General features: G+C 57.6%; 2 protein-coding genes across 7 annotated transcripts in view; both read right to left on the reverse strand.

Annotated features, from left to right (window-relative positions):
• Positions 1–11225: 11225 nt before the first annotated feature.
• On the reverse strand, positions 11226–16265 carry FOXJ1 (forkhead box J1). 2 transcript variants are annotated; one of them, XM_077854329.1, is made up of 3 exons: positions 15919–16265; positions 14694–15367; positions 11226–12921 (listed from the first exon to the last, which is right to left on the reverse strand). In XM_077854329.1, the coding sequence occupies exons 2-3, from the start codon at positions 15189–15191 to the stop codon at positions 12151–12153; spliced, it is 1269 nt and encodes a 422-aa protein (XP_077710455.1). In that variant the 5' UTR covers positions 15192–15367; positions 15919–16265; the 3' UTR covers positions 11226–12150. The 2 variants fall into 2 exon arrangements, with proteins under 2 accessions (XP_077710455.1, XP_077710454.1); XM_077854328.1 differs by having other exon boundaries at positions 14694–15370.
• Positions 16266–17210: 945 nt separating this feature from the next.
• Positions 17211–27315, reverse strand: part of RNF157 (ring finger protein 157) — a 78924-nt gene continuing 68819 nt past the window's right edge. For 2 of the 5 annotated variants that reach the window (XM_077854323.1, XM_077854325.1), the window contains 2 exons: positions 25578–25688; positions 17211–20042 (listed from right to left, as the gene is read on the reverse strand). In XM_077854323.1, the coding sequence (XP_077710449.1) occupies positions 19921–20042; positions 25578–25688 (233 nt within the window). In that variant the 3' untranslated portion in view covers positions 17211–19920. Of the gene's footprint in view, positions 20043–21799; positions 21841–25577; positions 25689–25714; positions 26866–27315 lie in introns of those variants that run through there. The other 3 variants (XM_077854324.1, XM_077854327.1, XM_077854326.1) reach the window with 3 other exon arrangements.

Genomic DNA, 27315 nt, shown 5'->3' on the forward strand with positions numbered 1-27315 from the left:
TCTCTCCCACCCCAGGCCGGGCGCACAGGGGGCCGCGAGGGGGCGCCCGACACCCACGGGCCTCTCGGCGGCTCCCGGCGGCTGGAAGCTGCGAGAAAGTCCCGGGGGTGCAAAGAAAGGAAGAGAGCAGCGGAGGGCAGGTGGACGGTGGAACCGGGCGGGGGTGGGGGCGGAAAGGGGCTGAAAAGAGCAACGTGGGGACGAGAAGAAAGCCCGCGGGGGAGGGAGACTCGGGAGGGCCCGGGGTGCGGGCCGAGCCCGGCGGCCAGGGCGGCTGCTGCCATGTGGGGGGCGCCCCCCACCCCGTCGCCTAGACCCGCCCGCGGAGGGGGTCCGGGCCAGCGGGCGCCGTGACGTCAGCCGCGGGCACCCCCCGCATTTCGGTCCTGCGGCTCCTGGCAACCGAGGACGCCGCGGCCGGGCTGCCCTGCGCGGGGGCTCCGGGCGACACCCCCAAGCCCCGGAGCGCCCCCCGTCGCCTCCTGCACCCAGCCGCACCCCGGATGCGCCCCCGCCCCCGCAGCCCCGACCCCCCGCGGGCCCGCGCGCTCCCGCAGCCCGCGCCAGGAAGGCCGGGCTCCCCGGGGGGCCCCCCCAGGCCCTGAACGTGACTCAGCGCTTTCTGCCGCCTTCTCGGCCGCCCGCGGGCTCCTGAGAGCCGAGTCCCCAGCCGAGAGATGGGCGGGGGCCCAGGAGGAGCCCCACTCGCGCCCCCCGCAGGCAGGGGCTGGCGTCCCGGAGGCAGGTGCGGGCCCTGGTGCACTAAGCCGGGGCGCGGGCCGCGACCTCCCTTAGGCTCCTCAGTGCGCCTTACCTGCAGGCACCGCACACCTTTCCGTCTTCAGCAGGGGGGAGGGCTGGGCTGGAGGCGAGGCCTGGGGGTCCTGAGCCGCCTTCTCCTGGCTCCCCACTGTCTTCCCAGCTCAGAGTCCTAGCTGCTGGATCTAGCTCTGCTGCTGATAAGTCACTGGGAAAATTGGGGTGCGCCCTGCTCGCCCCCCCATCGTTTCTGCTACACTCTGTTGAGCACACACCATGTGCCGACCGGACCCTGCAGGTGCCGTGGAGAACGTGGCACTGCCTCTGCGCTCTTGGAGCTCCCCACCCAGCAGGAGAGGCACACACATCACCAACGTGATAAAATAAAGAGGCACTGGGGTCGCAGTGAATGGAGAGGTGACAAATGTCCAATTGGGTCCCCTAGCTAACGGAACCTAAGAGAATCTGTGCTGACATCCTCAGACCTATTCCACTTTGTGTGCCTCAGTTTCCTCACCTGTAGATGACACTAGGAGGCTCCTAAAGTGTCCTGCAGACTAAAAGCCCCTGCCTCCATGACTGAGGGCCATTCCAGCTGCCCCCAGCCTCCCACAGAGAGGGCAAACAGACCAGCTTGACCCTCCACCCCTGGCCCCCCACCCCAGGAGTCTGGGCCTGCAGATCCCTCAGACCACACCTGAAGCCTAGGTTTGCCAGAGGCCCAGCCAGCGGGCGTGGTGGCCTCCCAGAGCTCAGGACCCAGCCCAAGACCTTCCCCAACAAATCTGAACTCCAGGCAGCAGCCAGGAGCATCCCGGTGGCAGTCTATGCTGGGAGCAGGGGAGAGACATGAGTGTGACGTAGGAAGTGGACAGAACTCCTAACACTTGTCCTGACTTTGAGTCATGTGTCAGATTGCTGAGGTGAAGCAGGGAAAGGGATTGTGTTGGAGGTTATCCCCCAAACTGAGTTCTCCATCCACCAGATAAAAAGGCTCGGTTTGGGGCCCATGGGTGGCTCAGTGGTTGAGCATCTGCCTTTGGCTCAGGGTGTGATCCCGGGGTCCTGGGATTTAGTCCCACATGGGGCTCCCTGCGGGGGGCCTGCTTCTCCCTCTGCCTGTGTCTCTGCCTTTCTGTGTCTCTCATGAATAAATAAATAAGATTTTAAAAATAAATAAAGAAAAGGGCTCAGGATGAAGGGTGGACTGGAAGAGGTGGGCTTCCCGGAGCTCTGGCCAGCTGGAGTCACAGTGTCAGGGGACACTCGGTCCTGATGGGCCCCAGGCTGCCCTTCCATTAAGGGTGTGGCACTGCTGGCGCTGTCACTGGTCTGGGTACCAGCCTGGGGGCCCCCCCGCATGTGCAACCAGCTGCCTTCTCAAGCAGAGGGCGGCAGAGAGGATTGGGGTGAGTTCTCCCAGGATGGTGTTCTGCCAGCGAGGGGACCCCAGTGGGGGACTCAGCCCCTGGGACCCTGAATCTGAGTCATGTAGGGAGTTACCCCCATGAAGGGGGAGAGTGGGAGGGTGTTCATTCAGGGCAGAGGGCAGAGGTAGGAGATGGAGGGTGGAGATGGTGACTCTGAGTCACGTCGGTGAGACTGGTCCCAGGAGGAGGGCAGATGGGAAGATGAGTGGGAGCAGGGGCAGACCTTGGTCCTGCTCTGAGGGCCTGTACGTGAGGGAAGTCAGTGCTCTCAACATGGAGACACGTGACATAGCCAGAAGTGCTCTTGAGAAGAGTCACACTGGCCAATCCCCCTCCCGTGGACTGAGCAAGCCAGGCGGCTTCCCACCTCCTCTCCTTCTGCATGTACCTCCTTTCCTGTCTGGTTTCTGCCACATACCCAGGTATACTCTTTTTTATTTTTATTTTTTAAGATTTTATTTATTTATTTGGGGCGGGGGGAGATGAGGAGCAGAGGGAGAGGGCGAGAATCTCAGGCAGATCTCCTGATGAGTATGGAGCCTGATGCAAGACTTGATCCTGCGCCCTGAGATCACAGCCCCAGCAGGATACAAGAGTCAGACATTAACCAACTGAGCCACCCAGGTGCCCCTATCCAGGCCTACTCTTTTTATTTTCTTCTTAAGATTTTATTTATTTATTTGTAAGAGAAAAATCATGAGCAGAGTGGAGAGGCAGAGGGAGAGGGAGAAGCAGATTTTCCAGTGAGTAGGGACCCAGACAAAGGGCTCTATTCTAGTGTCCCAGGATCATGACCTGAGCTGAAGGCAGATGCTTTACTGACTGAGCCCCCAGGTGTGCCTACCAAGGCCCACTCTTATGAATCAATTCACAGGGGCTCCTGGGTGGCAGGGAGTCTGCTTCTCCCTCTGCCTGTGTCTCTGCTTCTCTCTGTTTCTCTCATGAATAATTAAATAAATAAAATCTTTTAAAAAAAAAGAATAAACTCAGGGTAGGGGCACCTGGGTGGCACAGTTGGTTGAGCAGCCAACTCTTGGTTTTGGCTCAGCTCGTGATCTCAGGGTCATGAGATCAAGCCCAAGCTCAGCATGGAGTCTTCTTAAGGTTCCCTCTCCCTCTCCTCCATCTCCTTCTGCCCCTGCTCCCTTCACGTGCTCTCTCTCTCTCTCTCTCTCTCTAAAGTAAATAATCTTTAAAAAGGAGGGAGAAAGAATCAACTCAGGAAAGACCAGTCAAGCATGGCAGGTGGATCACATGTGTTTGTCATCTCTTCCTGAGGCCCATCCAGGTGAAAGGAGATTTTAAAGAAAAGCTATACACAAAAGCCTTGTCCAAGAGCGTTCACAGAAGCTGTAATCACAGTGGCCCCACACTGGAAACAGCTCAGGAGGGGCCTGGATAAACAACCCCCGGAGCCATCCGATGGAATACCGCTCTGCCATAAAAAGGAACAAACCACCGATGCTCGCAGCAGCATACATTTCAAAAATGACACACTGGGTGAAAAAAGCCAAACACAAAGTACAAACTGATGCCATTTGTACGAAATTCTGGAATAGGAAAAATTGACATAAGGTGATAGAAATCAAATTAGTGGTGGTTGCGTGGGCCACAGGGGTCGGCTCAGAGAAGGGCATGAGGCAATTTCCCAGAAAGTAAAACAGAAAGATGAAGTGAGAGAAAGTAGCAGAAAAAGGACAATACAATGTATTGTTTATGCTCTGAAAATAGTCACCTCAGAAAAAACAAAGGAGGGGGATCCCTGGGTGGCTCAGCGGTTTAGCACCTGCCTTTGGCCCTGGGCGTGATCCAGGAGTCCCGGGATCGAGTCCCACGTCGGGCTCCCTGCATGGAGCCTGCTTCTCTCCCTCCTCCTGTGTCTCTGCCTCTCTCTATATAAATATCGTGAATAAATAAATTTTTAAAAAATCTAAATGAAAAAAAGAAAAAGAAAAAAAAGAAAAAACAAAGGGAAAGAAAGGATCACACAAAGACCAAGACATCATCTTAGATTAAAAGGTCTCATCGTGGGATCCCTGGGTGGCGCAGCGGTTTGGCGCCTGCCTTTGGCCCAGGGCGCGATCCTGGAGACCCGGGATCGAGTCCCACGTCGGGCTCCCGGTGCATGGAGCCTGCTTCTCCCTCTGCCTGTGTCTCTGACTCATTCTCTCTCTCTGTGACTATCACAAATAAATAAAAAATTAAAAAAAAAAAAGGTCTCATCGTGGGGTGTCGGGGTGGCTCAGTTGGTTAAGCGTCTGCCTTCTGCTCAGGTCATGATCTTGGGGTCCTGGGATCGAGCTCCGCACTGGGGTCCCTGCTCCGCAGGCGGCCTGCTTCTCCCTCTTGCTCTGCCTACTTGTGCGAGCTCTATGTTAAATAAATAAATAAATAAAATCTTTTTTTAAAAAACAGGTATTTGCAGAGAATAGTATTGGTAAGGATTTGTAAGGCTTTCTAAAACATTTGTGAAGAATTAGCCCTAAGTACACAGAAAAGTAGGTAAATGATCAGAATAGGGCATGTGTGACGTCCCACGTCCTACACGAAAAGGACGATTCACGGGACACTCTCAGCTCCGTGGTGAGCAGTACGCGGGACACTGTAGCATCGGATCCCTGGATGCTCAGCGGAAAACCCCAAACCCAGGAGGAGGAGGAGACAAGTACATCTTCATCTAGGGCAGAAAGCCAGGGCGTGATGTCCACATACACTGAAAATCCAGGGCTGGTAGTGTTACCTGGAAATGCGGCAAGGAATATCTGAACAGCTGGAAAATTGAAGGTGGTCATGGTTACTTCTGAGGATGTGCTTGAAGGACAGGAGAATTTTTGTTGTTTTTACATAATAAGTCTTATTTATTTATTTATTTATTTATTTACTTTCAGTTTTATTGAGACATAATGGACATATCTAAATCAGGAGAATTTTTGTTGTTTTTACATAATAAGATTTATTTATTTATTTGTTTGTTTGTTTTGTTTATTTGTTTACTTTGTTTGATTGAGATATAATGGACATATCCAAATCTTTTTATTTTTATTTATTTATTTATTTTTATCCAAATTTTTTAAAATACTTTTTTCTTTAAAAAAGATTTTATTTATTTATTCACGAGAGACAGAGAGAGGGAGGCAGAGACACAGCCAGAAGGAGAAGCAGGCTCCCTGCGAGAAGCCTGATGCAGGACCTGATCCCTGAATCCCGGGATCACGCCCTGAACTGAAGGGAGATGCTCAACCACTGAGCCACCCAGGTGCCCCTTTAAAAATACTTTTTAAGGGCAGCCCTGGTGGCTCAGCCGTTGAGCGCCGCCTTCAGCCCAGGGCGGGGTCCTGGAGACCCAGGATTGAGTCCCACGTCAGGCTCCCTGCATGGAGCCTGCTTCTCCCTCTGCCTGTGTCTCTGCTTTTCTCTCTCTGTGTGTCTCTCATGAATAAATAAATAAAATCTTTAAAAAAATAAAGTCTTGGTTCCATGCCCAATATGGGGCTTGAACTCACAACCTTGAGATTAAGAGTCACATGTTCTTCTAAGCCAGCCAGGGGCCCCCATTGTAAGTCTTTTTTATTTTTATTTATTTTTTAAAAGATTTTATTTATTTGTTCATGAGACACACAGAGAGAGGCAAAGTCATAGGCAGAGAGAGAAGCAGGCTTCCCGTGGTGGAGCCGAAGGCAGATGCTCAACCACTGAGCCACCCAGGTGCCCCAGTAGGTCTATTTTAAACTTATTTTTTTAAGGGGCACCTGGCTGATTCAGTAGAGCATGTGGCTGTTGATCTTGGGGTTGTGAGGTTGTTTTTATTTTATTTTTTAAAGATTTCATTTATTTATTCATGAGAGACCTAGGGAGAGACAGAGACATAGGCAGAGGGTGAAGCAGGCTCCCTACCGGGAGCTCGATGCGGGATCGATCCCAGGACCCCAGGATCACACCCTGAGCTGAAGGCAGACGCTCAACGGCAGAGCCCCCCAGGAGTCCCTGGGTTGTGAGTTTGAGGTCTGTGTTGGGTGTAGAGATTACTTAAAAATAGAATCTTAAAAAATAATTGGGGCGTCTGGGTGACTCAGTGGGTTAAGTGACTGCCTTCCTCTAGGGTCATGATCCCAGAGTCCTGGGATCGAGTCCCACATCGGGCTCCCTGCTCAAAGGGGAGTCTGCTTCTCCCTCTGCCTGTGTCTCTGCCTCTCTCTCTCTCTCTCTCTGTCATGAATAAATAAATAAAATCTTTAAAAAAAAAAAAAAGAAAGAAAGAAAGATCCATTGGCTACCAGCTGGAGAACTTACTGGGATGAAAAGACCCTGCCAGGAGTTCCGGCGAGAGGGGAGGTGGCCAAGTGGCCGTGGCGCCGTCATTCCCTGGGTGGGGAATGCAGCGGGAAGGGAGCTGTCAGGGAAGGTGGGCCGTCAGGGTGGGGGTACGGAGAGTTGTAGGTGCCCCTGGCACAGATGTGGGGTGCTGGAGAGGCTCCTGGGTGAGGCAGGAGGGTTTCAGGAGCGTCAGCTCAGAAGAGGCACTGTAGTGTGTGAGCAAACCTGGGAGAACAAAGTTCCTACCCTGACACAGATGCCTTGAGCCCCGAAGGAGCCACTGTGCCTGCTCCTGGGAGTGAAGTCAGAGGTCGCATCACCAAGGCCCCCCTGCTCCCCGACTCAGTGGGTCAGGGACAGTTTAGGAGAGAGGCAGTGGAGAAGGAGGAGAAGCGGAGGAAGGGACAGGAGGGCCGCTGACACCTGCAGGCCTGGCTCTGCACCACCTCCCTCGGCCCCCCGGGCTGCAGGGCCTGGCAACTCCAGGGTCAGGGATGAGACCACACAGGTCAGCTTCCTCCTCTGCAAGATGAGGGCACTGGGCCAGCTCTCTGGTCCGTGCTACGTGGAACTGGGTGTCACTGACCCTCCTGCCTCCCCCATCAGATTTTCTCCCCATCTCTTCCTTCAGGCAAGAGCTCCCGGGGCCAGAGTTGCTGAAGTGTGGCGTGGGGGTCAGGGCGGAGATTGCTCTGTCTTCTTGACCCACTTCTTTCTGTGAGGAGGTTGTCAGGCCTACTTGGTGATTTCTCCTCCCCCACGTGGGTTCCTTTGGGGGCTGGGGGACCCTCAATGTCCTTCTGTTCCAACACAGGAAGTAGGGAGCGTAGAGAGTCCCGGGGAACATGGATGGGGTCTGAGTCCTGGCCCCCTGTGAGTTCCCCCCTCTCACACCCCCGACACCCCACCCCCTCCTCCAAAACTGGCCCTGCCTGGCCTTCTGGGAGAGTGCCGGCCCCTGGCCCAGCCTCCCAGCCAGGTCCCTGCAGGCCAGGGGGCGTCTTTAAGCCAAACACTGGGCTCTGGGGGCTCCCTGCCTCCTCGCAGAGCTCCTGGGCTCAACTTAGGCCCCGAGTAGCCCGGCTCTGGGGTGTCATTCAGGGCCCCCGTCCCGGTACACAGGATGGGGGGACAGCTGGGACAGCTGGGACAGCTGACTGGGCACCGCTCCATTCTGGAGCCAACGACAGGCAAGAGGCCGGTTCGTCCACACTGTGGGCTCGGGTGGGGTCAGGGGGGTGGAGAGCCCTGAAGGCCGCACCAGTTTGTCCACTGCAGCCCTGTCTCTCGCCCTCTGTGACTCTCCTTCCTGGGACCGGCCCCCCGGTGGGGGCGGGGGGAAAGCTGGGCCTCTTCTTTCCTCTGCCCCTTCATCCTACAAGGGTCCCCTCTCCTGCCTCACCGGGCTCACAGCAGTCACACGTCTGCTCAGTCTCGGCTGGCGCTTCCAGGACCCCAGCCCGACCCACAGGGTCAGCAGAGGGGCCTCTTACTTGTTTCCAGAAGGGTGGCATGGGGCTTTTCTCAAAGAGCCCCCTGGCCTGAGCACTTTCACCCCACCTCTGTACCCTGGGGCCTTCAGGAACCTTCCAGTCCCAGCTGCCCGAGAGCCCTGATGTTTAGGGGGTTCTGCTACCCCTTAGCCAGCCACCGAGCCAGCTCATTTAGGCATTCAACACTTAAGAAGCGGGGTGCCGTCTTTGAGCCTGTGAACGTAGGAATGAGCGAGGCAGGTTATCTGCCCACAGGGGCCCAGATGTGGGGGTTCAGAGGCTGAAAACTGAGGCAGGGTCTGGGTGCCACTCCGCACCCTGCCTGCCCCCGCCAACGTGGGCCCGCAGTTCTTTGTAAGCAAGTTCAAGGAAACTGGGATGCCCTCTGGGGTGAAGATGGGGTTTAGTGCCCAGAGTGAGGCATGAAGGGGGGCAGGATGGCCTGGGGGTGAGGACACGGCCTCCACAGAGCCATGGTGGCTGTGAGACCTCTGGCCCTGTCCCTCCCCCTGTTAATGTGCACCCGCCTCACCCTGCCCCGTCCACACAGGCTGGTTGGCTTCTAGGGGACAGTGCCCTCCAGCTGGTCCCTGCCTGCCCCTGACACACAAGGGAAGTCCAGGCCTCAGCGCCTCCATCATGGTGGCTCTGACCTTGCACACTTGGGAGCCACAGACTGGGACAGACACATGTGCCTCAGGAGGAAGGTGACTCCCCTCCCCCAGGGCTTCCATGCAAGTCTTCACCTCATGCTGTTCAGGGCACGCCCCCCCCCCCCATGGGTGGCCTCACTAAGCCCTGGCCCCTACCCCAGGATCCTCCCCTTTCTTGTCACCTGTGTTTTCCTCCTCATCCCACAAGACTGTGTCAGCAGGACCTGGGGCCACTCTGACACCCCATTGTTAATGCAGGCCTCCCAGCCACGTCCCCACCCCCGACAGGCCCAGGCCTGCCCCATGGGGCCAGCCCACTGCCCCCTGCCAGGAGTCCAAGTACACCTGTTTACCTTTGGGCCTCAGCCCAGGATGGAAGTACACCTGACTCCTGCTCACCTCTCCCCTAGTGCTCATGCTCTTCCTTCTGCAAGTGTGGGTCCCCAAGTGGGGGTGGGATGCAGAGCCAGTCCTGGCCTCAACTCTGCAGGAGGCCTGGCCTGTTTGCTCCAGGACTGCAGAAGAGTGGGGCTCGGGGAATCCCGAGGTTCTCCGGACACTGAGAGTCACTGGAGTGTGCATGGGGGGTGGCCTATCCATGGAACAGGATGTACTGAGGCAGGGACAGCAGGGCTCCCAAGGTCTGAGCTCCTCCTGTCCATCCCCTCATCACGCTCCTGGCTGGGAGGACGCTTGGGGGAAGGAGGGCAGACAAGGTGCGTATCTGGAGACAGAAGGCTGGCTCCTTGCTTTGGGAAGACGCCATCCCCACACTCAAGCATGAAGTGTTCGGGGGGGCTTCTCACCTCAAAGGTGGGGATCAGAGGAGATGAGGAGCCTCCTGGGAGAGCTTGGGTCATGGATCCAAAGCCACACAGCTCAAAAGAGATAGGACAGCTCAGTGCAACGTGGGAGCCTGGGGGTGGGGCAATCTGCCAAATCTGAATGGGGTCTGCAGTCAGAGGGATCACCCACCTGCATTAGGTTCCCAGTTTCCTGGCTGTGGGGTTGGTGCTAGGCTTAGAGGGGAGTGTCCTTGTTCTAAGGAAATACAGGCTAAAGTATTTAGTGTTAGAACATCAGATCTGCAACTTACTGGCAAATGGTGTGAAATCTATTTAGATTGGGATTACACTGAATTTATAAATAAATGTGAGGTAAATAAACACCTTTGTTAAAAACCCACACAGCTGAGGGTCAGAGCAGAGATGGATCTGAGGGATAAGCTGGAGGTGCATGCTTTCTCCACACTCCCGGATGAGGATGCTGTCCGCTGAGTGTGCGTGTGCGTGTGTGTGTGTGTGCGTGTGTGTGAAGCCCCACGGCAGGTCCCTTCAGAGCAGGCCTCTGAGTTAGGCTACACAGTGGATGCATTCGGGGACCCTCAAACATGCTAATGCCTGGGCCCCACCCCACCTGTCAGCCCAGGGTGTACCCCTCTGTCCAGGGCTGGAGCCTGACCCTGGGGGTCACTGGAGAAGACTGGAGGCCCCTTGTTCCCCTCTCCTGGAGACTGTGGAGAGCAAGGCTAGTGGGGGGAGGAGTCACGTGGGGGGTGAAGGGAGACTCTGGAGGGCAGATCTCCTGGGCCTGGGCCTGCGGTGGGGAGGGTGGGCTGGCTTCAGGGCTCAGCAAGGCCCCATCCCCGCTGGCCCTGCAGTGTGTGCGCCCTCCTGAAATATTTGGAATAATTAGCAAGTGAAAGCAGCAAGTTAGCCCTGGGAATGCCAGGCTGGCCCCGAGCCAGGCTTGAGAGAAGGGAAAGAAAGGGGCTTCTGGAGAAAGGGGTCCGTGGAGGCTGGGCAGGATTGTGCGAGACAGTGCCCATTTGTGCCCCGCGTGTGGGAGGGGGCCGGGTGGAGAGGTGGGCTCCACGCAAAGCTGGGCTGAGGGGACGGAGAGGTGCCACACACATTTCCTGTGCCTCAGTTTCCCTATCAGGACTCGGGTCGGCTGTTCTGTCACGGAGTGCACTTGCTGGTGTGAGCAAGTCGGGGAGCAGGGGCTGGGCACCTGGGCTTCCCTGGTGGCCTTCCTCCTCCTCCTCCTCCTCAAGCCTGCCCTGGGCCTGAGAGGGAAGGCGCCAGGCGGGGCGAGCACGCGCCAGGCTGGGGCCCTCTGGCCTCACACCCTGTCCCTCCAGGAGAGGACGGAGGGAGGGTGGTGCTGGAGACAGGCCCAGGCCGGGCCCGCAGACTCCGGCAGGCGAGCCCGGGCAGGCCCTGGCGGTCAGGGACACGTGAGCTGAGCCCTGGGCCCGCTCGGCCCCTGCGAATCCCCGGGGCCACGGAGGGGGCTGTGCCTCCTCGGTCACCCACTTCCTAGGGCTGCAGCTCTCCCCACTGTGCAGACAGAGGTGCTGAGGCTCAGGCTGGAGGGGACCCCTGGGGGCCGCCTCTCAGCCCCTTTCTCCCTGGGGACACAGAGGTCATGGGGAGTTCGTCAGTGGGCCCCCTTGAGGCCCTCAGGGCCTCCACATCTTCCTCCCAGACATTCCGCCTCTGCCAGCGAAGAGAAAGACCCCCACCCCCTCCAAAACTGGCCCTTGCCTTTTCCTAAAGTTGCAAGCAGGTCCATTTTCAGATTATTAAAAATTTTATTTTTAAAAATTTTTTTTATTGTAAATAACTTTCCATGAAAAAGGTTAAATTGCCCCATAGGGCAGGAGGGTGGATGCGGGACGCAGATGTGGAGGGGCTCCGGGTAGAGCGAGACACTCCCCCTCAGCGTGTGCAGGCAGGGATGCGGCCATCCTGGCCTTCCTGTTCCCAGAGGTTCTAGCAAGCTCTGCCCCCCTCCCTGTTAAGCCTTAGCTATGCTACACTCACTACATTAGTCTGTCCTCCTCCCCGCTGCCCCTGTCCCCCAGCCCCCCAGAACCCCAGCTCCCCGCTGTGCTCTGCCTCAAGTCAAAGATTAGGGATTTGCACTCCCTGCCCCACCTCCAGGGAGGGGGCCAGGAGAAGACCCCCAAGGCCTCGGAAAATCGCCTTGCCCACCAGGCTCCCCGACCTCATTCTGTCTCTGCCCTCGGCCCCCTCCCACCAGCCCCACCCTCCTCCCCTTCCCCAGCCCCAGGGAGGCTTTGCCAGGAGAGGCCTCCCGGGGGTTAATTTGCTGTCACCTAATTAGCTTTTGTTGTACCTGGGAACTTTCTCTGAAAGAGACCTGGGGAGGACAGTGGGAGAGGGAGAGGCATGGAAGCCGGGGTGCCCTGGGGCGGGCCCCCCCAGGTGCAGCTCCCACAGTGCAGGGCCCGAGCCCGACCCTGGGCAGGCGACAGGAGGATCAATGAAACACTGTGTGTAGGGGGTGGGGGTGGGGGTGGGGGTGGGGGCCCCGTTCTCAGCCTCCTGGGCCGGAATCTGAGGGGCCGTGGGGGGCCTCGTGGGGCGCGCCTCCGGAGACCCGGCCCGGCCCCTGCCTGGGCCGTTGCGCCAGGGTGGGGGGAGCAGTCTGGGCCCCGACGGGCACGGTCCGGAGGTGGCGCGGGGCCGCCTCTTACAAGAAGGCGCCCACACTGGCCCAGTCCTGCAGGTCGGCGGCCAGGGTGGCGTCCCCGGCCTCGAAGAGGGGCTCCGGCGGCAGGCAGCCGCTGCCGCCCTCGTCCCAGGGATGCTGCAGGAAGGACGTGGCCAGGAAGGTCTCCTCGAAGTCCAGGCTGTCGGCCGCCTGCTCCCCCGCGGGCCCCCAGGTGGCGGGGCAGTCGATGTGGCGGCCGTGGACGGTCAGGTCCGCGTCCCCGGGCGCCGCGGGGCTCAGCGGCGGGCTCAGCTCCAGGCCCTCGAGCGCGCCCAGCTCCCCGCCCAGCGCGCCGGCCTCGAAGATGGCCTCCCAGTCAAAGTTGCCCTTGAGGGGCTCCAGCTCGCCCTGCTCCTCCTGGGTCAGCAGCAGCGTGCTGGGGGCCCGCGCGACCTTGGCCACGCGCTTGGGCAGCGGCTGCTTGCGCTTGTGGCCGAGCCTGCCCTCGCCCGCGCCCCAGGCCGCCTCCCCGGTGGCCTCCTCGAACTCGCGCAGCAGCTGCTGGGCGTCGGGGTTCACGGTCAGCGGCCCGGCCCAGGGGGCGGCGCGGGGCTCCTGCGGGGACGCCTGGCGGGCGAAGGCCGGGTGGATGTGCACCGGGGGCAGCCGCCGCTTCTTGAAGGCCCCGCTCAGCAGCCGCTCGGCGTACTGGGGGTCGATGCGCCAGAAGCCGCCCTTGCCCGGCTCGTCCTTCTCCCGCGGCACCTTGATGAAGCACTTGTTCAGGGACAGGTTGTGGCGGATCGAGTTCTGGGCACGGGGGAGAGGGAGAGAGAGGTGGGCCGGTGAGTGGGCAGGGCCGGCCCTGGGGGGCCGCTGGCGCTCCTGGCCGCACGGGAAGGAGGGACGGCCGCCCCGCTCGCTCGGCCCAGCGGCTCCGGGACACCAGCCACACCAGCCACACCAGCCACCGGCGCGGGCGCGGGGAGCCAGGAGTGCTGTCGGGGGCTTTTGTTCCCTGTTGCCGGGATATGGGCCTGCTCAGTCATCCGAGCCCTGAGCCGCAGGGTGGCTCTCAGTGCCGCCCCGTCCCGCCCTCCCTCCCTTCCCTTACCCCACCGCTCGCGGCCTCTGGCCAAAGGCCTCAGCTCCCCCAGGGCCTGGCCAGCCATCTCCCCCCGGCCTGGGCCTGGCCGGCCCTCTCTGTTTGTGAAGTGAGTGGGTGGGTTAGGGGGGGCGCCGCTGGGCTAGCCAGGGTGTGAGGGTAGGGATGAAGTGGGGGGGCTCTGATGACTTTCCTTGTTTGTTGAGTGGGCTGCTGGCCTGCCTCCCCCCCTCACCGCCCCCGCCCGAGCCTCCTCCTCCCACCCAGACTATGAGGCCTCAGTTGATAATTACCCAGCCTAGAGCACAGCACTCATTTCTGAGGCCCACTTCCTGCAGCCTGAGCTTCACAGGTAGGGTGTGCGTGTGGGGGGGGTCTCTGCATTCTCATTGAGGGTACAAATGGCACTTGCCCCAGAGTCAAGGCCCAAGCAAATGTGGAATAGTTGGGGACTGTGGTTCTGCAGCCCGCTTCCTGGGGGTGCCCCAGGGAAAAGTCTGGACGTTCTGGGGCCTCTGTCCCTAGGTAGTCCCTGATCCTGATGGTGGAGGACTCCTGTCTGCCTGGCCGCAAGTCACCGTCCTGCCCTGTTCATTCCTAGGTGCACAGTCTTGTTCGAACCATGCTGGGGGACAGGGCTCTAGGGCCCAGAAGGCAGGGTGGTGGGCAAGTGGTGGCCCCTGGCAGGGCTGGGATGTTTACACGGAGGCTTGGGCCCCTTGGCTGCTCTGTGCCGGTTCCGGAGACTTGGAACACGAAGCTAGTGCGGCAGGGAAAGCCCCTGTGGAAAGCACCTGGCGCAGGTAATTGTCCCCCCAGGGAGGCTGACTGAGAGGAGGGGGAGGACAGGAGGCAGGAAACTGGGGAGGAGTTGGGGTGAGGGGCTGGGGCAACAGCTGTACTTTAGGAAGGCATAGCCCCACTATGGGGACACAGCTGGCCTTCACACCCCACTGCCCTCCCCTGCCCCCAACGTCCACCAGCCAACTGCACCCAGACAGGATGCAGAGCCTGGCAAGGGCGATGCTCCAGCATCCGACTCGGAGTCAGGCCTTGACAAAGTGTCCTTTGGCCAGGGGGTGTCTAGGAATTCTAGGACTTGGGACAAAAATGTGTCCCCTGGTCCATCATCCTCTCTTAGGAGCCCATGTCCACACACAGTCTGGCCCTGGTCTTTGGGCTGGGTCTACTGGATGAGTGACAGGTGCTTTCCCCATGAATTTCGGGATCTGCACCCTTTCTAAAGCCCTCTAAACATCCCTCCCTCCTCCTCCTCTGGAGTCACAGGAGGGGCAGTTGCAAGCACTAGGCTCCCTTGAGGTCCTTCCTCGATGGCCTTCCTCCCTTGGGGCCCTGGCTGCACCGAGCCTAAGAGCCTACGAGGCACGCGGACCTGGGACCCGAGTCCAGTCCGCCTTGGCGTGGGGAAGGGGGAGGGGAGCGGGTTGGGAGCGGCCGCCACCCGCGCCTCCCCTACCTGCCAGGTGGGATCCGCGTGGCGGAAGTAGCAGAAGTTGTCCGTGATCCACTTGTAGATGGCCGACAGGGTGATCTTGGTGGCCTTGCTGGCCTGCATGGCCATGCAGATGAGCGTGGCGTAAGAGTAGGGCGGCTTCACACTCGGGTTGGTGGCGTAGTCCACGTCGTCGGGGGGCGGGGCCTGCAGCCCCGGGGGCGCGCTCCGCGACGTGCACGACGACGTGGGCTTACCGGGAGTGTGCGGCTGCCCCAGGCAGGCGGGGTCCGCCGCCAGGGGGGACCCCGGCGCGGCCGAGCCTGGCACCTGGTGGTAGCTGTGGGGGTCGGTGCCCCCCGGCGGCAGGGCGGGGGCCTTGGCGTTCAGAATGGAGAACTCCTGCAGCCACTGCAGGCTGGTCAGGCTGTCATCCAGGGCGTCGGGCTCCTCCAGGCCGCCCTCGGGCCCGGCCTCCTCCGCCGCGCCGGCACCCGAGAGGCGCAGCCAGCTCTCCGCCATGTCTGCGGGGACTCCCCGAGGGGGCGGTCAACATCCACGGGCTGAGCCGGAGGTGGCCCGCCGCGCTCGCTCTCCGGCCCGCTGGCTCCCGCGGCTCCAGTTACAGCGCCTCCCCGACGCGCGCTCCCATCCCGCGACCCGGGGGTCGCCTCCTCCTCCGGATACGAATGCGGTGCCTGCTGGGGACCACAGCGGGAGCTGAGCACCTTCCCCCACCCCCGGGGGCAGCGCGTGCGAGCGACGGTGGGGGGCTCTTCTAACACCGTCCCCGCTGCTGGGGGGATCTTTTCTGGCCGAGGTCTGGGTAACAGAAGCAGTGCCCGCTCCCGTCTCTCTTTGCCTCTCGGAGGTTTTCGAGAAGACTTTATTAGCCAAATGAGGGAAGAAGGTAGGGGCATCCGAGGCTCCCACCTTCTCCCCAAGAGCGAGAATTCAACACTCCCCCCACCCCGACCCCGAACAAGTGAATACGGGGCGAGGGAGCCCAGGGGGGCAGTATCACGGGGCGGGAGACGGGGAGGTTGGCTGATCTTTGGAAAGAGATATCAGGATGGGGGATAACGGGGAAGGAAGGGAACAGGATAGGAGTTATGGGGGGACGAGAAGTAAGTGTCCCCCAAACTCAGATGTCACTCCTGGATCCACCACTTCCGTCGAGGACGGATGGGAGAGCGGGCTGGTAGGACACCCTCCCTTCCCGCCGCTCGCAGCCGGCTCAGTCCCTTACCTGGCTCAGAGCGCAGCCCGGGCCAAAGGAAGGTTCTGGAAGAAGTTCCTCCCACCCCCCGCGGCTCTCTGTCCCCAGCTCGAGGGCCCCGCCAGCGCCCCTTGTCGCCCCCCCGCCCGACGGCGCCTCTCTGAGCGCCCGTGGCCCCGGGACCGGCATTAAGTAGCCGCTGCAAGGGCTTCTTCTGCTGCCTTGGCGACGCTCCGCCCCCATAAACAGCTTCCGCTGCTGCTATTGGTCAGCACGTTTCCAAGGAGACCGCGGGCTCTGGCCGCTCTCTCCGGCGGCAACTCTCCTGGAACTCCCTCCTTCTGCCGCCCGCTCCCGCGCCACCCAGCCCCCTACCCGCCACCGCGTCCCGGTCCGCGCATTCCCGCCCAAGGCCCGCGCAGGGCTCGGGGAAGCGCGCGGCTCCCGCCCGACGCCCCGCCCGACGCCCTCCCGCCTCGCTCCCTGCCGGTCCCGGCTGCGCCCGGGCGTCTGCGGCTCCGCCGACCGAGGCTGGGAGCGGGCGCGGGCTCCGGGGGCCTGGGGTTTCCTTTCGGATCTGGGCTCACGTTCTGTGCCCCGCCCCACCCTCCCGACCCTGAGCGTGGCGTCGGCGCCCGCAGGCGGGTCCGCCTCTTCGGGGCTGCCGGCCGCTGGGGTCCGCAGCGGGGGCTGCCCCGGTCCCACACGCCCCGAGGTTTCCCGGTAAGCGGCTCCCTCCCCACCCCTGTACTCAGCAAGGTTCCCGGAAGCTGACTTTCCAGAGGCTTCTGCGGAAGGGCCCTCCTCCCTCCTTTTCAGATAGCTCAGGAAACCGAGCGGGTGAGTGAAACTCAGAGAAGCTACGGACTTGCCGAATTCTCGGGAATTCTCCTAGCAGGGTCATTTGTCCGGTTAGTGTCCCCAACTTTTAAGTGGCAGGGACTAGGGGTAGGAGGGACACCAGGGCTTCCTCGTCCCTTCCCCTGGCCTCCCTCCTGCCGCCAGCTTTTCTGCTCTTCAATTATTGAGGAGCTGCGGTGATGGAAGTTCTCCGGTTTAAGGGTGAGGGTGGGGTGAGGGCTCCAGGCCTCTGCCCAGGAGCAGGGGGGCAGGCTGGGAAGCCGGGGCCCATGGAGTGGGACTTCAACTCCCACTTCCCACCCCGGACCACGTCCTTCTCTACCTCTTGCCCTCTCCCACTCCTCCACTTCTAGATTCTCTCTTTTTTTCTTTAGATTCTCTTGAGTAAAAATACTTTAGCGCTGGACAAAGTCGGCCAGAAACTTTTACAAATAAGCCAAGAGTACAATTAACAGCTCTCCTTCCCTTGTAAACAGTTTTATTCGTTTTTAAGAATCATGCAGCAATCCATAAATATTGCATCCTTGATGTCCTCACTGTAGTGTGCCCATGAGTGTACTCCAGGGAGTGAGAGGGGTACCCAGATGGCACAAACAGTACACACACACACACACACACACCAGCACACACCAGGTGTGCAGGTCCTAAAGCGAAGTGATCAACCAGCATGCCGAGATCAGGCGGGCGGGACACTAGCTCTCCCCAGGTGAGACGGCTCAAAGTGTGTGGGTCTGTGCCCAGGAGATGCCCTGGTGTGGGCATAAACTGCTGGATGAAGTGGGTGAGGAAGGGCAAAAGGAAAAAGGCTCTGTGAGGCCAGGATCACCACACCACCTCGAGGCCATAGCAGTGCTCAGACCCAAGATGGGAGTTGGCAGGAAGAGCCTCGGGCCTCCAGGTAGTCTGTGCTCTCTGGTGAAGAGCCAAGCCCGTCCCATTCTCTCTGGGTCACTATCGTCTAACATGATGGTCTCTAGACGATGGACTGGGGCAGTAGGGTTGGCAACTGCCCTGTTCCCTGGTCAGGCTAAAGACCGGCTCCTTTGGATGGGATATTTCTGCTTGCCTACGAGCCAAATGAGAACAAAGGGGGGGGGGGGTGGAGAGAGAGAGAGAGAGAGATGGGAGGATGGGTCTGAGAAGCAGGAGTGAAAGGGCCATTTCTAACCCAAGCATGTCTTGGTTACGGAACCAAGGCCTTTCAGAATCTTTCTGAGCCTCCTGCTGGAGGGAGGACCCAGCATGTGCTGTGAGGAAGGACTGGGGTCCTCCTCAGAAGAGGGTGATAATGGTTTCCTCTCAGGGTTCCTGGCCACTGTGGCTACTGTTTACCCTGCATCTCCTTCATCTCAGGTGACAGCACACTGTGAATGTGACCTACCAGGAGAGTAGGGGAGGCTGTGTGCTGCCGCCCCGGGCTAAGGGAAGCTCCCCATTCCCTGGCGCTTAAACTTCAAGGAAATCAGGAAGTGGGGTTATTGCTCCGACCGCAAACATGAAAGGGTCTGGAAGAAAGCTGGGGGAAAGAAGGGACAAGGAGTCGGGCCTGAAGCAGCAGAGTCCACAGCAGGACTCAAGACAGAAGCCTAGATTCAGGCTTGGTTCATGTCACATCTGTCAGGACAATGGGCCTTCCCCCAACCAGGGCAGGACCTGAGCCATAATCACTGGGCCTGGCAAGGGTCACCACCGCCTGACAGTGCAAAGAAGCCACACAGAAGGTGCAAAAGATTCCCTGGGCACCGGGCTCTCTTTGGGGTTTTGGAAGTGGCCCTGAAAAACTCAGGGTAACAATTCTGAATACGAAGACAGGCCATCATGATGGACTGGGCCTAAGGCTCTACTGCATCTCAGCCTTACAAATGGCTGTATCCAACTTTGCTGCCCTATCTCATGTTCCCCCCAAAGACCACCTTTTCCCAAAGCCAGTAGACAACACATCTGTCCAAGAACTATGTGGAACCCACTGGCCACACCAGTGTTGAGAGCAGAGGAGTAACTCCCAACAGCTTGCAGCCTGGCCTTGCTGTTTCAGACTTTTGTCTACAGGCCCTACACTGGGCTGATGAGGGCTGGGGCGGCACATGATTTGAATGATACTTCTGAATCTCTAAAGAGCCTAATGAAGGAGTACCCCCCACCCCACCCCAGCCCCAAGGCTTAGCAGATCTGAAAGGCAGGGGAGGACAACACATGGGGCGGGGAGACTCTCAGATCACCGCTGGCCCCAGCTCGGCGGGCTCTGGGAGCCTCCTGGGCACCAATTTGAGAATCACTGTTCCACCCCTCCCTCAGCCTATTTCTCAACTATGAACAAAAAGGGGTGGAGACAGGGACAACGGATATAAGAATACTACCTGACAGGGCGCAGTGGTGAAATGTGAGAATATAGGACAGCTAACACAGTGCCTGGCACACAGAGGTGGCCAAAGATGTGTTTTTTGAAAAGTCACCTTAGGATGGAGTCCCAGGCCTTCATGAATGCACCTGATCATAACCCTACTGGGGTGACCACATAACTGGGAGATTCTGGGATTCAAGGCCTCCTTCCTAAGCAGACCTCACGTGAGGCACAGGAGACTAGCTCTGTGACCAGAAGCAAGAACTGTTTTTTTCACCCAACCTTTTGGTTGCCACCATTCCTTATCCTTGAGAAGGAACTCCTCCTAATGCTTTCTGAGGGAAACTTGACAAAATGGCCTGCCTTTCTCACAGAAGCCATCCCCCAACCCCACCCCAAAGTGCTTATGATGTTCTAGAGACCAGATAAAATGCTGGATGGGGTTTGTAATGAAGCTGCCAAAACTCCAGGCCTTCTTGGAATGCCTCCTAGGGAGGAAAAGATGCACGAGAACCAACCAGCCTGTGGACCTCGGCTCCACCTGAGGTGGATACATTCCAGAGTCTCTGCAAAGGGTCTCATGAGCTGTAGTTCATTGAGAGGCTCTGGCCCACAAGGAGAGAGGAGGCTTCTAGTTCCTTCTGGGAGGGGAAGGGTGATGGTTATGGAGGAGGCTGGGCTGGGAGCAGGAACAGGCTGACCTCCATGTCCAGCTCTTGTCTGGATGTAGTCTTCGTGGTCTTGCTGAGGACACCCAGGGGGCCAGCAGTCCTGTGAGGCCAGGATGGAATGTGGGGGCAAGAGGGAGCCCAGGTGCAGGGCTGGGGCTCTCAGACGGCCAAAGGACCCCACACACAGGGTCTGTCCTCAAGGTCCTCCAGGCTGCCAGATGATAAGCGCCGGTGCTGTGTGTTCCGACGACTGACAACGTTGTCATCAGCCTGCCAGCTCCCTGGATAAGAGAAAAGGAAGGGTATAGAAGCAGACCCCTGGCCAGGTCCAGATGGCATCTCCAGCAGGACAGCCCAGGAGTTCGGCACGGATGCTAGCAGGATGTGTGTTATCTGAAACTCCCATGTGTGTGTGAGCCACAGTGAGGGAGGGAAAACAGGGCGAGACGGGCGCCCGTGGGGCCAGGGGACTGCTGCTGTCCTGAGTACAGCCATGGCCCTTGTGGAGAGGGATATGCAAAGGTATCTAGTTGCCCTACAATCCACTCTTGTATCTTTCTTTGTTTTGAAGTTTGCCTGTATGTCATGGTGGAGGAGGACAAAGAAACCCAGTCTAGCTGAGGTTTTTGCCAGGGCAGGAAGCAGCAGAGGGGGGTGAGAAAAGTGTGTTAATTTGGGTCCAGTGTCAGTGTTTGCTGCGGGAGCGGGGGGGGGGGGGGGGGGGGGGGGACAGGAAGGGGCTGGTAGCCCAGCAGGGTGCCAGGGAGAGAAGGGCATGGGGGGGAGCTGGTGTGATGGCTGCAGCACCCCTCTTGCACACCTGCTGTTCTTCATCTCTCCTGCCCCGAGCAGCCTGCTGAGGTCACCAACTGCCCCAGGAGCCAGCGGCCCGAGAGCCCTGGGATCCCCCAGGCAGCATGCACTAAACTTCATGTCCTCCCACAAATCTGCTGCTGTTTCTGCAGGATGAGCACCAGCTGCAGGTGCTAGAAGCCCATCCTGGGCCCCCCTGCCCTAGGTGCTCTGTATTTAATCCATCACTGCCTCCCATTTGTCTGCCTGTGGTCAGAAAACCCAGGCTTCACTCCCGAGTCCTGACCAACTGGCTGCGTGCTCCTGGGTAGGCCCCCTCACTGGGAGCCTTGGTTCTCCCACCCATCCAGTGGGAGCATAGTGCTATCCTCACAGGACTGCTGTGAGGACAAAAGGAGGAGACAGCAGGCGCTGACTTGTCAGATGTGCTCAAAGACCAGCCCCCGTTCTTTGTTCAGGCCACCCTCATCTCTCCCCGGGGTCTCCCCTCAAGAGCCCTCCTGGGCCAGACCGGCTCATCCAATCCCTTCGTTTCAGTGCAGCGCAAAGCTCCCCCTGAGTCAGAGGCTCCGGGTGAAGACCTAACTCCATGGGGTCCAAGACCCTCCCCGCATGGCCCGCCTTCACAGGCACCCCTCCCCCCCAGCCTGGTGAGGTGGACTTGCTTCGCAGGGGCCTCCCAGTCTATCCAGCTGCCACAGTGTGAGTGAACCAGGAACCCCTGGCCGCCTCCGGGGCAGGCCTGGACCCTCAGGACTCATGCAGGGCAGACGCAGCAGACTGAGTGCACAGGGCGCCCGAGGCTCACCCTGCTTGTGTTTGAGGGGGTTGCTCTCAAACATCTGAGGTCAGCCTCACACTAGGGCCAGCCCAAGACCCTCCAGTGGTCCGAATGCTAGGATTAAGTAGGTATAAACTGCTTCTTCCCATAAGTGTCCTGGTGTGATAATCTGGCCTAAGGCTCTAATAGCGGTCTGTGGAGGTGCGCCCCTGGGGGAGACAGGTGAGCAAAGCAGAAAACTCGTAGGTATCTCTCACACCCAGATGGAATTTGGAGATCTCTCTCCCCTGGAGTCTGGGACATGGGTCAAAAGTGCTTTCTCCTCTAAGGGCGGCACTCCTGAGTGTGGCAGGATAAACAGAAGGCAAGACTGCCCTCTAGGTCAGGAACCCCCAAAATGCAAAGAGTTGTTCGTTCACTTATAGAATTTGGTAGATCTCATACCTAGTCCTCAATGTTTATGGGGCAGGACTCCGGAACGGCGGCTGTTTGATGGGAGAGACCAAAAGCAAACGGTGAACAAGAGAGAAGACACACACGCACGCACACAATACAATCCACGCTGCCGCCAACCAGCGCGCCACGAGACGCCGAACCAACAGGCTGTCCCGACTCTGGAGTCCTTGCTACCAACTCCACCACTCTAGAATCCTTAGCCAGGGCCAAAAACCGTTCCTTCTGGAAGAGCCTTAAGACTCAGAGCTGAAGCATGTGTTGTCCCTGGCGTCTTGATTTCCCTGGGTGGCAAGGGGAGGTTGAGCAGCAATAATGAGGTACCCCTCCCCCTGCAAGGAATCTGATGGGCCCTCAGCAAAACCCTGCTGCTGCCCTCCACTGGCTGCAGAGGTGGGCCAGCATGGTGACAGGGCTTCCTGAGCAAGTGCTGCCACTCTGTCCCCTCCAGCCAGACACCGGAGCTTGAGCGTGGCAGTTCAAAATCCTTTGTGGAGATAGATCAAGGTGACTTCCCTTCAATTCCCATCTAGACGAGGAGAAAAGGGAGAGCAGAGAGACCTCTAGAGGTAGATTTGGGGAGCATATTTAGGGGAATTCCACACACCCTTTTCCTGCCTCTACACCAAGCCACAGATTAGATGTAAATGCTCTAATGGTTTGATTGTCTCAGAGAGTTTCCAGTGGAAAGAGAAACCTAATTCAGATTTTCCCTTTGTGTCTATGAAGTGCAAACTTTCCTAGCGGCATCTCCGTCTTGGGTTATGGGGCTTGAAGAGAGGAGTGAACTGAATTTCAGGTTTCTGTAGGCATTGCTAGGTTTCATTGGGTATGTCCACTCCTACAGTGTGGTCATTCAAAAACATATTTCTATTTCCACCAACAAACCGAAATGATTTTTGCTTTTCTTCCATCACATACATACTCTACCCACAACCTGTTCACAGACTTATCACTGGTTCCCTGGCCACTATGCTGCCACCTATGTCCTATTCCACCCAGTTCCTTAGAGCCATATCTACTTAGCCTGGCCTCACAATTCTAACCTGCTCATCTCATGTACCTGTCAACTTAGACTTCCTCCCCTTGAGACCTTTTAGAACAATCTCAGAACATGCTACCCCCTTGGTCTTGGGGCCTAAGAAGGCTCAGAAGCTTCTTAGGGGAAAAGAGGCTAGCTAGCAGGACACAGGTGCCCTCTCAGTGACACTCCCACGAGTGTGATGAGAGTGGTGAGGATGGGGACCCGCATGGTCTTCCGTCATCAGCTGGGTCTCCTGGCAGAGCACAAGTGAGCACCGGAAGGGCGGCATGTGCCACAAGGGAGAGTGTGGGATGCCCCCCTCGGCTCTGCTTCTCCTCAGCCCTCCATGAAGGGAGTGGCACCACTTGGAGAGGGAAACAGACTCAAGCAGAGACCAAGTGCCTGAGAAGCTGTCCTGATGGGTGCAGAACATGGAGCCGAGCCAGCCTGCAGGTGTCTCAGTCACAGGATGGAGGTTTGAACTTACAGCTGAGTGTGAGGAGGCCTATTTATTCCACGGGACCTGCCAGAGTGGATACTCCTGTTATTAACCCAACAGATGCTTCCAGAGAGTTCTCCATCCCATTGCTACCAGTGTGATGTTAACAGCGGAACCAGAGAAACATTTTACCAAGAAAGCAGACGCGCTTTCCATCTCCTGTAAGAGCCCTGTGACCTCTGGGGAGGGTCCGAGGGGACATCTCAAGTGCTTATACCTGAGTCGCTCTCCCAACAGGGGTCATAGGCATTTGGTTGCACCACTAGCCTGAACTGTGAACCTAGTTTCATCTCAGCCTGCTGGCTCTTGAGAGCACCATAAGGAACCCCAGGGGTTCTTTCCTCATCCCAAGCAATCCCATAAGTGGAATAAATATTAACAAGCAGGTTGGCTGGAAGGAGTCAGGAGGAGGAGGAAGCAGAAGAAACAAGCTCAATTTCCACCAGCATGGTTGGCTAAAACAGTTCCCAGCAGCTCCCTCTGCTGAAAAATGAGGGTGGGCGGGGGAGCCCCTCAAGGGAGGTGGGAGCCTAGCAAAAGGATGGTTGCTATAGAGCGGCCACAGACACAGGGCAGAGAGGACAGAGATGTCATCTTTCCCAACTAGTGACACGGGATGCTGATGTAAATCCTTCTCATAATGCTTGCCACAGAATCATCCCCATTTTTTGTGGAGCAGGGATTAATATATTTTCGCAAATATTTTTTCTCAGAAAATCTATTGAATACAGGCCCTTGCCAGTTAGGACTGGAATCATAAGCAGGAGCCTCTGGGATGTGCGCACGCCCAGCAAGCTTGGTGTCGGGCATAGCATGGCCGGGGGTGGGGGTGGGGGCACAGTGCTGGCGCGGTGAACATAAACTTCCATACGGAGTCTACATAACATAAATGAGCTTCAAAAGAAACAAACCAGACAGACAGATTTACGTGTGGCAAAAAGACGTGAAAAACAAATGGACAGACGGACGCGAGGTGAGGAGTGGGAAGGCAGGAAGTGAAGTGTGCCCGGGCCCCACAGCTCCAGTCCAGGCCTGACTGGGTCCACGCTCCCTCCTCCACCCGCAGGCGGGAGAAGCAGGAGGACTGACATGGCATCTTTTGGCCTCACTGAACGTGAAGCGTCCTGGGCAGTATCTTCAGGACACACTAAATAGAAAACAACTGGAGAGAGGCCTTTGAAAGGCTGGAGAAAGCATCTTCTAGGAATTATGGCTTCCTTGCCACCAGCCTGTGCGGGGCCACGCAGGCGTGTGAGGCCCAGTGTCTCTCACAGGCTGACGGAGAGCGGCCACCACACCAGGCTGTGCCGCTCCAATGCCTCTAGCCGCTTCGCTGAGCGAGTAAAGCACTGGACCCATGATGTGACATGGCTGTTCTGAAGTTCAAATAAGTCTTCATCTCAGGGGATGTTGGAGAGATTACAAACACCACAGTGTGGATGACAATCTCTGCTGTGAAACCAGGAGGGCGGTTTTGACCTGGTCCACCTGGGCAAGACTTGGCTTCAGGGAAGCTGTTTGCAGAGCCCTTGAATGACCATGTGCAGTAGCAGGAAGTGAGTGCTCACAGTGTGATTAACACAGTTCCTGCGTTCAGGTTCAGCTTAGTATCAGGAGGAGCAAGGGGCATAGTGATAGTCCTGACTAAATTTAAAGTTAGGGCTCCAGGGAGCATAGTCACCCTTGTACTCCTGACCTCTCCTTTGGGATCCAAGTCTAAAAAATACAATGAGACTCGTAACCCAAAGCTCACTGCCTCACAGAGCCATGTGCTAATCTAAACCGTGTAGGCTTTCAAATTCCTCCCTGCTCCTAACTAAACAAATTCCTTCCGAGGAGCTACACATCCCCTTTTTAAGGACTCAGGCTATCTTCCCAAGACCTTCTTGAAGATGGGGTCTGCCTCAAACGTCCTGTTGAAAACAAGACCAGGCCACCTGTCATGGGGTCTGCAGGATCGGGGTGGAGGGCGGCGCGAGCAGGCCAATTTGGAAGGAGAGGGCATTTTACTCCTGTCTTCCTGTCCTAATATTCTTGTTCAGAGCAGGGTTCACTCTCTGCACAAAGTTCAGGGGCTCTCCTGAGGCCTCCTCACTTCCTTCTAGCATCTGGCTTCCAGCGTCCTAGCACAGCCCATGCCTTCTTGCAGGAAGGGCAGGGCAGGAGATGAGTGTCCCAGGGTGAGAGCAGGGGTGCGAGCAGGGGAGCATCTCCCACCAAATTCATGTTCAGCAGCTGCCACTCACCCGGTAAGCAGACCTCAGGGCACAGCTTATTGTCCAGTGCTTTCACGCTGGCGATGCCAAAGTCATTGTTATTGTCACACTCCATACCTAGAAATGCGCATGTCCTCTGGCCTGTAACGGAGTTAACGCAGTTAGAGAGGGGCTGGCTATATTTTTCTCTACTTTGCTGTCCTTAAAAAAAAAAATCTTAAGGATGGAGACAAAAAAATCAAATCATATGTTAAAGAAAAGACAGTAATTAAGTGGGTAAAGAGTGGACAATAAAGGAATCGAACTGAATCAAACTGTGTGGGCCTGTCTGTGTTCTTGCCCTGTGCTGCCCTGTCTCTTGAACTGGCCCCTTCCCAGCTGGTGTGGGGACCACCAGGGAGGGTGTGGGCCCAACAGGGAGCCGCATGGTGCATGGGGCGCGGCTGGGGGATGTGAGAGAGAGCTGCCACTGAGGCTGCCTCTGCTCCTGCCTGGGTCTGCCAGGGCACATTGGGTGTTTATGACCACGAGGCTCTGTAAAATGATAGATACATAAAACAAAAACTAAAGGTCTCAGGTTCCATAATTTTGCATATTATTCAGGATCACCACGTTCACAAAATTATGTGTTATTTTCCTATGAAACTTAGTTTGTTACTTCAAGTATGTTTTAAGGGTCTGAGCAGAAACCTACAGACATGGAAGGGGAAGGGGAAGGTTTCAGATGTTATTTTTTTCTAGCTTCCCCCACACCTCTGGTTTTCTCTTGATGAAAGGGAGAGGAAAAAACATAAATCCATCGTGAGGGCTATGGAATGTCAGGCAGAAACTGCCCGCCACCCTGCATTTTTCAGAAGCAAACATTCTATGGGGGGGGAAGCAATCACAGAGGGTGACTTGGGAACCCCGAGCACTGAAGGCATCAACCGAGTCAATGAAGCACCCGGCCCTGTCTTGGGCTGGCGTGCAAGTGTGGCAGAGACACAGCCTTGGTGGCCAGGCCTTCCTTCAGGGCTACTGGGTCAGGTGAGAGTGGTCAGGCCAGCATGCACACCCCTGAACTCCCCAAGCAACGGCCAGCGCTAAAGCAGAAGCAACTAGGATGACATCTTCATCCAGGCTGGGGTCCAGGTCTGCTTTGGAGGTGTCCTTCTACGAGAGGCACCTCAGAGCAGCACAGGGCAGAGATGCTGGCTCCTGGAGCACGTGGTGTTTCATTCCCAGGGGGGCTCTCCCAGCCCCAACTCCACTTCCCTCCTTCCTTGCTCTGTAGATCATCCCTTCTGTCCCAGCCTTCCTGGAGACAAAACATTTCCATCTGAAGATATAACGGAGGCCTGAGTTACAGCAAAGAAAGTCATTACAATAGCCTACCAACATCTGTCTATGCTGAGCGGCTGATGTCTCTTTCTTGCACCTTCTCTGTGGCCGCTGGCCCCTGTGGTCCCTCTGCTACTGAAACATCAGCTGCCATCTTTGCTAAAGCAAAACCAAACCAATGCCTAACAGTCCTTTCTCCCAAGTGGAGAAAATTGTTTTTGCTGCTGCTGCTGCTGCTAAACATCAAAGCTGCCAAGAGCAGCTCTGAGGGATTCAGTTGAAAAGCAGAAGCGGGAAGGAAGGTGATGGGGGTTGCCCAAGAAACTTCAGAACCTAGTCCACGCAAATACAGAGTTCCCTGTGTGCCTTCTGCAGCAGCTTCATCATACATCCTTGGCGCTGAGGCCTTGAGAGAGCCAGGAAGACCCACTGTGGTCCTCAGATACCC

Source organism: Canis aureus, chromosome 16 (genome assembly GCF_053574225.1).
Source record: "Canis aureus isolate CA01 chromosome 16, VMU_Caureus_v.1.0, whole genome shotgun sequence".
NCBI classification, from domain to species: domain Eukaryota; kingdom Metazoa; phylum Chordata; class Mammalia; order Carnivora; family Canidae; genus Canis; species Canis aureus.

Bases quoted from the DNA above. Each gene is read 5' to 3' on its own strand.
- FOXJ1 (XM_077854329.1), bottom strand. From the start codon at position 15,191: ATGGCGGAGAGCTGGCTGCGCCTCTCGGGTGCCGGCGCGGCGGAGGAG. The intron at 12,922-14,693 runs GTAGGGGAGGCG...CCCCGTGCCCAG, and splicing joins ACGCGGATCCCACCTGGCAG to AACTCGATCCGCCACAACCT.